Here is a 9522-nt window from a genome sequence, read left to right as displayed (position 1 = left end):
TATTTTAAAAAAAAACATAAACAGAAGCCCTAGCTGGTTTGGCTCAGTGTATAGAACATCGGCCTATGGACTGAGGTGTTTGGGGTTCGATTCTGGTCAAGGGCACATGCCCAGGTTGTGGGCTCGATCCCCAATGTGGGGAGTGCAGGAGGCAGCCAATTAATGATTCTCTCTCATCATTAATGTTTCTATCTCTCCCTCTCCCTTCCTCTCTGAAATTAATAAAAATATATTAAAATAAATATAAACAGAAATCAATCCCACAACCCTACTCGCTTCAGTGAGCATAAAGTTACAAGGTAAGAGACAGGAGTCAGAGAAAGATATGAGGCTTGCTTTTCCCCCTCCCACTTTGGCCTGCATTTGGGACTCACCCAGGAACTAGGTTCCACACTCCCACCCCTGCTCATGAGAGCTGGTGCTGAAATCTGGAAGACTGGCTTACTCCAAGTGAGAACAGTTTTCAATAGGTCAATGGCATGATGAAAAAAAATAGCTGGTAGGAAGGGGGATTGTTCTGTATTAAAAGCAAATAAAGCTCTGGCCCTTAGAACATCGGCCCATGCACCGAAGGGTCGTGGGTTCGAGTCCAGGTCAAGGGCACATACCTGGGTTGCAGATTAGATCCCCGACCCCAATTGGGGCAAGTTCGGGAGGCAACCAATCGATGTGTCTCTCTCACATTGATGTTTCTCTCTCTCCCACCCTCCCTCTACTCTCCCTAAAAATTAATGGGAAAAAAGTCTTCAAGTGAAAGTTAACACACACACACAGACACACACGGAAGGAAGGAAGGAAGGAAGGAAGGAAGGAAGGAAGGAAGGAAGGAAGGAAGGAAGGAAGGAAGGAAGAAAGAAAGAAAGAAAGAAAGAAAGAAAGAAAGAAAGAAAGAAAGAAAGAAAGAAAGAAAATAAAGATCTTACCAAAGGGCTGAAACCTGAGTCCAATCTAGTCTTTGAATCCAACTGCCAATCTACTGGAAATCCCCAGGAACCTGCTGAAGTGCACCATGAGCATGCAGTAAACAAAATCCAGGCTGTGGGCAATTCTCCAGGTCAAATGCCATGGGTTCTTCAACAGATAATCTGTATAGGGATAAATAATCTGTGATAGCTATACGATGGTTATTTAAGATGTTAACAAGGGGAAGCTAAGTGAAGGGTATAGGGAACTCTCTATATTATCTTTGAACTCTCCCATAAATCTAAAATTATTCCAAAATAAAAAAATTTAAAATAGAAAATTTAAGGGTCATATCTATTTTTATGGGCAAGACTAAACCATAGTCATTAGGGAAGTACATTTGGGTAATAAAACCATAGAAAGGCAAGGAAAAAATTACTCTAAATGTCAAGATAATGGTTAGTTTGGGAGAAGAAAGAGGGTTGTGATTGAAATGGGGCACAGGGGGAGGCTTCTGGAGTGGGTGGAAACGTTTTCTTTCTTTACCTAGTGGTGGCTGCAAGGTGTTTATCTTTTAATAATTCATTAAGCTATACATTTGTTTTAGGTAGTTTTTTGTATTTGAGTTTTATTTTACAATAAAAAAATTAGAGAGCAAGAGAAACTTAAGAGACACAGCATCCAAATATAATCAGTGGATCTTATTTGGATCCTGATTCAAATGAACCAACTATAAAAAGATATTTGAATATGGACTGGCTATTAGATGTTATTACAAAATTAGTAAATTTGTTAAGGCTGATAGTGGCATTGTTATTATGGAAGAAAAATCCATATTTTTGTTGATGCATAGTGAAGTATTTAGGAATGAAATGACATGCCTTAGAATTTCTTAAAAACACTCCAAGAAAAAAAGGAAGTAAGGAGATAAATGAAACAAGTATGGCAAAATATTAATAGTATGAAGATGAACACAAAGATGAAAATTTCTTTCTTTCTCTAGTTTTGTGTGTGTTTGGAAATTTTTATAATAGAAAGTTAAAAGAGGGGACAGCCCCAAACCAGGCTGCCTCAGGTCAACAGTCAGTTACAACAGAGACCTAATCCCAGGTGCTCCCCACCCCCACAAACCTCCAGAGCTCCCCTCCCACCAGCCATCTCCCAGAGGTCACAAACCCTGTACTCTCCAAGTGGCCTGTGAGAGGTGTTTTTCTTCTCTGGATTTCTGGGTCAGTAGGACTAGATTGCAGTCCTCAACTTTCTCGATCCTGATTTCCCAATAAGCACAGAAGAAAGAGTCAAAGGGCAAATGTGCAGAGGCCAGGGCTCAGATCTGATAGGGCAGTCCTTAGTACTCCAGAGCCTGCCCCTGAAGCGGGTGGTAGGTGTGGGACAGCACAAGACGGGAAGAGAGCAGGTAAAAAGCCTCATAGTCACTACTGAGTGAGCTTCCAGAGGCTGGTGGCACCTTTGTTTGGAACACTGTTCTGGGATCTTCGCCTCTGTCAGGCTCCTGGGTATCATGCCTTGTTTTAAGCAGCCTAAGCATTTCCAGAGTCTCATACTTCTGCATTGGCCCTTGAGCTACCTTGCCTTATGTGAGTACTAATCTAAGAATGCATGGCAAGAAGCCAGAGTCAGGGGCCAGGGCGAGATCTGGGGTGATTTTTAAGTTCATAAAAAGTCTCACCTCTGGCCTTTCATCATCTCAGATGGTACTGCAGAGTAAAGGCAAGGAGTCTCGAGTTTCATGAGTGCCCTGGAGAAGGAAAAGATAGAACCCCAGGGGAAGTAAAGACAGGCAGGGGGTAGAACAGGGTCATGGTGGATATGAGTAGCTCTAGCTCCTTTCAACCACTTGCTAACTCTTGCTATCTGGAGAAGGGAAAGGAGGTCCAGGGAATAGGCATGATAAGTTCATGATCATAAGGAAGCATGGGGAGTGGGAGAGAGGAAGCATTAGCATTACAGACTTAGAAAAGTATATAGCCTGTGTTTGAACCAGTTTTCCCTTCTGGGAGGGAATATGGGGGGTGGGGGGTGCTGTAGAGAATAGAGATAATGGAATTAATGGTGAAGGGCGAGAGGACAAGAATGGTGGATGGGACACAGATGTTGTTTGGGTGGGGTGTGGGGAGATATGGACAGTATATGGGCAAAGGAGGATGGGCTAGTGGTTTAACAGGGTTCAAGGATAATGGATAGGGAGGGAGACAAGAGAAATAAGATGCTGGGCAAATGGGAGCCGGGTAAAAGCTGATGGCAGGCAGGAAGCAGGAGTAGAGGGATGGTGGATTGGCAGGGAGGCAGGTAGACAGTGGTGACAGGTAAGCAAAGAAATAGAACTGGTGTGTGCTAGATGATAGAGGAAATATTTGAAGGAAAAGTAGACATGGATAGTGGATGGAAAGGAGCTGAATTGTGCAGAAGGCCAGGACCAGAAGCTTGTGTAGTTTCTTAATAGGGCTGGACATGGTCAAGTTCCTCTGGCAGCACAAATTTGGTCTTGCTCTCTCATCAGTTTGGATCGTGCAGCCATTGTTCATTTACCTGCTGTTTACATCCTTGTGGCTACTACCAGCCCTTTACTTTGCCTGGCTTTTCCTGGACTGGAAGACCCCAGAACAAGGTAAGACTCGTGGGCCTAGAAAGAACAGGACCTAAGAATGTTCCATCTTAACCTGTAACTAGGGAGTCCCCCTCACCATACCAAAGGCCTTTCATCACAATTCTCAGAGCTACAGGAACTGGGCCAGCCAGGACCATCCTGGGGTCTTTTTCTTTGCCAGCTCTCTAGTAAAGCCATGGTCCCTTTATGCTGCTAGGAAAGGCCTGGGAATGGTTGGATTGACACACACAGACACTATCCCTACTGATATTTCTGTCTCAGGTGGCAGGCGATCCACCTGGGTAAGGAACTGGTATGTCTGGACCCAGATCAGGGACTATTTCCCCATCACGGTAAGTGTCTCTTCCTTAGCACCCTTCACAGTTCCCCAAATACTAGGCATTTATGTCAAATGACTAGGGTTGTCCATAGGGGAAATGAGCATCCCACACATATCTCAGTGCAAGCTAGACATACTTTATGATCCAACATTGCTGCCAAGTGTTCATTACTCTGCTAGGACACTTTGGATGCCCTTGGCATGGTCTACCAGATGACAGGCAGAAATGGAAATGCAGTTCAGTTCAGTTTAACAAACATTGATTGAAAGCCTACTTTGTGCCACAGGTTTGGGGTACAGAGAAGTGAGTAGAATACCATCCTCTGCCATCAAGGTGCTCATATCTAATGGGGAGGACAGATTGTATATTTATGGTTTAGTACAAGGTATACAAGTAGTCAAATGATGGATAAGGAAAGGCACTCAATAAAAGTTACTTAGGTGGGCACTGAAATGGGGTTGGGGAGAAAATACCAGGAAGGGGGTCTAGAAATATACTGCTACACTGATCCTCTGAGCACACTTTGGAACAGACAACAAACACTTTCCTGATTTTTAGAGGTGAGTTTGCTGATCTTTTTCACTTAAGAGCACTCATAGAAAATGATACCATCCACGAAGTGCACTGACGTAAATGGTTGAGACTCCTTGTAGCCATAGGCAAGAGACCCAGCAGTTCAGCTGCCCAGACTCTGCCTGGTTTCTCAGGAACTGAGAAGACCAATACCTCAGCCCCTGAATCCCACTCATGGCCTATGTGTTGAAAAGGTCTGGTTTAGAGAGTGACCTGATCCCTGAAGTGTCTCCACCTTTGCTTCCCCATGTGATCTCATTCCACCACCTCTGTAATTTCTCTCCATGACTGCAGATCCTGAAGACTAAAGACCTGTCACCTGAGCACAACTACCTCATGGGGGTTCATCCCCATGGCCTCTTGACCTTTGGCGCCTTCTGCAACTTCTGCACTGAGGCCACAGGCTTCTCGAAGATCTTCCCAGGCATTACTCCCCACTTGGCCACGCTATCCTGGTTCTTCAAGATCCCCTTGATTAGGGACTACCTCATGGCCAAAGGTGCTTCTGACCATACTAGATCTTCTAACCCATTTCTCCTCTTGGAGATGCACCTTTTTAAGCCTCCCATATCCTGCCTCTCAAACCCTCTCACCCCCCCCCCCCCCGGTCATTATAGCATAGTAGTTAAAAGCATATGTTCTGGAGCTAAACTGTGGTCTCACAAGCATGTCAAACTCATGGCCTGCGGGCCACAAGCCTTGAGGCTGCAAGGTTGACATGCTTGGAGGGCAATCTACTGAATCTCTATTGGTCTCAGTTTCCTCATATGTAAAGTGGTGCTGCTGCTGATTGTCTGATCTCAGATGTGGTGTGTTGACTAAATGAGACAATACAAGTCAAGTGTTCAATATAGTGTCTGCCACAGAATATGTGCTCAATAAATAATCGCTGTTGAAATTAATGGTGATAAAGCAAAAGAGTAGAATTATAATGGAATTCAGAAAGTCCTGGTTGTCTCACTGAAAACCTTTCTGCTATAGTTTTGACCCAGTGCCTCCTACAAAAGTGGAGATATTGCCTCAAAGTGAAATGTGTTGTGTTTGCCCACAGCCTTCTCTTCTCCACACCCTTTGTCCCATCTCATTACCTCTCCTCCTGGGACACATGGGATAAAAGGGCACACAAACAAGCCAGTGAGGAGTAGAGCAGAGGGTATTCTCTCTCAGCCTTTTTTCCTCTCCTGATCATTTTGCTCCTGTCTGTGCTCCTTGATTCTTTCAGGTGTGTGCTCCGTGAGTCAGCCAGCCATCGACTACCTGCTGAGCCACGGCACTGGCAACCTTGTGGGCATTGTAGTGGGAGGGGTGGGTGAGGCCCTGCAAAGTGTGCCCAACGCCACCACTCTCATCCTCCAGAAACGCAAAGGGTTTGTGCGCACTGCCCTCCAGCATGGGTAGGTGTTCCTCCCAGGGCAAGGGTGGGTGGCCTTCTCTGAGCAGCATGCTCTGGTAAGCAATGCCAAGATAAATGAGACATGACTCTTGCTCTCATTGAACTTACTAGTAAGTAGGGGAGATGGTCACAGAATTTCAAAAAGGTTCAGGTCAGATACTCCTTCTGAGCTAACTAGACCTTTTCCCAGCAAGCCAAACTACAAACCCAGATTCATTATGAGAGGAATTGGCTAGAGCTGCCATGGTATATAGAGGACTCCTACATTATCTCTCTCAACATCAATATCTACATTTTTCCTTAAGTGCAAGAGGTAGTACAGTATGGTCAGTATGCACCAGGGTCTGGAGTCAGGGGCCTGATTTAAAATCCTGGCTCCATGACTTACCCTGCACTCTGAAACAGCTTACTCAACTATTCCGAGCTTTCATGTTTTCATCTTTATAACATAGCTACTAATAATTGTATCTACTTCATTGGATTATTGTGGGGTTTGAATGAATTCATGTTCATAAAACACTGACCATGTGCCTGGCACACAGTAAATGATGGATACACATTAGTCACACTGACATAGGGGAAAAGAGAGGAGATAAGGAGCTGGAGATGTGGGGTGTCCTACCAGGTCAGCAGGCAGATGCACTGAACACAGGGACAATTGTCCTACTACAGACTCAGAAAAGAGGGAAGCGTTTCTTCTAATGACCTTGCCTGGGTGGTCTGTTGATTAGTTTGGAACAAATGTAGGGGGAGAGAGTTCTGAGCTCAGAGGAAGGAGTCCTGGGGTCCTAGTCCAGGTCCCGCCATTCATTGATTACCTGACTGACCTTCCCACTTCTGAACCTGAGCGTCTGTATCTGGAAGGTAATGAAAATACTCCCCCACCCCCGCAAACACACACACACACTGTGTCCTCCACTGTCTCTGCTATGAAGACCCAGTAAGGTAATGTAGGTCAGAGTGCTGAGAGATTACTATTAGTAACTCACAAAGATTTGTATAAGAGAGATTGTGTTCTCTTTACACTTCTCTCACAGGAAGACTTAAGGAGCCTGATTCCCTACCTGGGGCACTGTCAGGGTGGATTCCCATGGCCTATGAGAAGGGAACAACTTTTCTCTGTGCTAAATCCAAAGACCCAAGGACAGAATACATTATGCATAGTCCCTGTGGGTGAGAGGCATATTGTATGGACACGTCTGTGCAAAATTATTGTTATCTCTGTGCATCCTACTAGTAGAAACAGTCAGCTATTCCCCTCCCTGAATCCTCCTGGAATCTTTTCTTTGCACTGTGTGGGTCTCTGGGGATCTTTGCCCAAACTCCTCTTTCTTCCCTGCACCCCCATATTTTGCCCTTGTAATCCTGGCCCAGATATAGCACTTTCACTGGGCTTGAAAATTCCAGGACAAGAGACACTAAGTTGGAGCCGTGTTTAGTACAAGAAGAAATACTTTATGCCACAGGGATTTCATAATGGATGAGGGCCTGGCCATGAACAAGTATTTTTCCTGGGTGGTTTCCACTCTAGAATGTGTCTGGGAAATAAATTATGGTTTTCCTACAGGGCTCATCTGGTCCCTACCTTTACTTTTGGAGAAACTGAGGTGTATGAGCAGGTACTGTTCCAGAAGGACAGCTGGATGTATAAGTTTCAGAGCTGTTTCCGCCGTCTCTTTGGTTTTTATTGCTGTGTCTTCTACGGACGAGGCTTCAGCAGAGGCTCTGCTGGGCTCCTGCCATATCCACTGCCTATCACCACCGTGGGTGAGTGCTGGTCTCAGCCCAAGGGCACCTCAGCTCTTCCTCAACTTCCACCTGAGCCCTGACCGCCCTACCCCTACCAAAGAAAAGGGCAGTAGAGGGAGAGAAGCTGGGAGTTAATTTGAGATGTGAGAGAATCGGGCCCAGGAGGTAGAAAGAAGGAGGTTTATGGAACACAAGATTCTAACACTTGCCCTTTCTCCTTTCTCATTTCTCTTGGCAGTCGGGGAGCCTCTGCCAGTGCCTAAGATTGAGAAGCCGAGCCAGGAGATGGTGGACAAATACCACACACTCTATATGGAAGCCCTGCACAAACTGTTTGACCAGCACAAGACCCTGTTGGGCTGCTCAAAGACCCAAAAGCTGCTTTTCTTGTGACTGAAGAAGCTGAGTGCCTCAAAGAGGAGACTCATTTGCTACTACCCAAAAGTGGGAAAAGAAAGATGAAGAAGGGCTATGTGTGGTCAGGGAGGGCATCAGGAATTCCTTCCTTGGAAGAGAGTCCTTGTAATTGCTGTCCCTGAGTTGCTTCACTCAGTCATTACTCAGATGGAGACATCCTGAGGCCCCTCAGGCCCAGACATGCATGCTCTCTGTTGGGCTCCCTACTGGCTTTCCTCTTTGAGCCCAACCTGTCAGGGCCTGGAAGGCTCAAGTGACTGCCAAGCAGCCTGAGTAGACACCACTCTAGTTGCTATTGTTGTTGTTTTCATGCATTTTTAAAACTGACATATATTTTGCATACTATAAATTTAATCTGGTTTAAAGTATGAAATTCAGTATTTAATATATTCACAGAGTTGTGCAACCACTACCACTATCTGATTTTAGAGCATTTTTCAGGACTTCCCCCGCCACCCCAAAAGAAATCCAGTTCACATTACCCATCACTCCTCATTCCCCTATCTCACCCATACCCTGGCAACCACTAATCCACTTTCTGTCTCTGGATTTGTCAATTCTGGACATGTCATATAATGGAATCATAGAATATGTGGTATTTTATGTCTGGCTTCTTTCATTTATCATAATGTTTTCCAGGTTCACCATTGTTGTAGCATGTATCAGTACTTCATTTCTTTTTGTGGCTGAATAATATTTCATTGTACATATACACCATATTTTTTGTATCTATTCATTGGCTGATGGACTTTTTGGGTTGTTTCCACTGTTTGACTATAATGAATAATGCTGCTATAAACATTCATGTACATTTGTGAGGTAAACTGCTGTCTCCAAATACCAAGGCTTACCTTATGTCCACACCACTGAGCTAACAAGCACACATTTAGATAGATCAAAGGCACCTTAGGGTTTCTTTTCAGTTAGCAGAGGTATTTCATATAGGCCATTTTGTCCTTATTTTGTTCTAACACCATAATCCCAAGGTATTTGCTACCTTCCTAGGAGTCTATTACAGGAGATCCACTTTATATCTTTATTTTAAATGCTTAAGTTTTTCTTAAAGCTGTATTCTGAGAATTTTAAAAGAGTAAATAAAAACACAGATGTCTCTTCTATTTTTATTTATTTATTTATTAATATATTTCTTTATTGATTTCAGAGAGAAAGGGAGGAGAGAGAGATAGAAACATCAATGATGAGAGAGAATCATTGATCGGCTGCCTTCTGCTTGCCCCCCATTGGGGATCGAGCCAGCAACTTAGGCATGTATGTGCCCTTGGCCAGAATCAAACCTGGGACCCTTCCATCCGCAGGCTGATGCTTTATCCACTGAGCCAAGCCGGCTAGGGCTTCTATTTTTATTTTTATTGAATTTATTGGGGTGACATTGGTTAATAAAATTATATAGGTTTCAGATGTACAATTCTATAATGCATCATCTGTATAGTATGTGTGCTCACCACCCCAAGTCAAGTCTCCTTCCATCACTATTTATCACCCCTATAGCCTTTTCTACCTCCTCCCACTCCCACAGA

The 9522-nt window shown here is 44.4% G+C and overlaps 1 protein-coding gene across 1 annotated transcript; it reads left to right on the top strand.

Annotated features, from left to right (window-relative positions):
- Positions 1 to 2425: 2425 nt before the first annotated feature.
- On the top strand, positions 2426 to 7960 carry AWAT1 (acyl-CoA wax alcohol acyltransferase 1). The gene is made up of 7 exons (XM_036304373.1): positions 2426 to 2501; positions 3425 to 3532; positions 3794 to 3864; positions 4720 to 4924; positions 5648 to 5819; positions 7386 to 7585; positions 7806 to 7960. The coding sequence occupies exons 1-7, from the start codon at positions 2426 to 2428 to the stop codon at positions 7958 to 7960; spliced, it is 987 nt and encodes a 328-aa protein (XP_036160266.1).
- Positions 7961 to 9522: the final 1562 nt, after the last annotated feature.

This window comes from Myotis myotis, unplaced genomic scaffold, assembly GCF_014108235.1.
Source record: "Myotis myotis isolate mMyoMyo1 unplaced genomic scaffold, mMyoMyo1.p scaffold_m19_p_4, whole genome shotgun sequence".
In the NCBI taxonomy this organism is placed as follows: domain Eukaryota; kingdom Metazoa; phylum Chordata; class Mammalia; order Chiroptera; family Vespertilionidae; genus Myotis; species Myotis myotis.
Note: the sequence above shows the minus strand (reverse complement) of the source record. Positions and strands in the feature narration are given on the sequence as shown.

What these genes read in the sequence shown, in the direction of transcription:
- AWAT1 (XM_036304373.1), top strand. Translation starts at nt 2,426, where the DNA reads ATGCCTTGTTTTAAGCAGCCTAAGCATTTCCAGAGTCTCATACTTCTG. An exon ending in GGGACTATTTCCCCATCACG is followed by an intron (nt 3,865 to 4,719) that starts GTAAGTGTCTCT and finishes CCATGACTGCAG; the next exon opens with ATCCTGAAGACTAAAGACCT. An exon ending in ACTGCCTATCACCACCGTGG is followed by an intron (nt 7,586 to 7,805) that starts GTGAGTGCTGGT and finishes TTCTCTTGGCAG; the next exon opens with TCGGGGAGCCTCTGCCAGTG.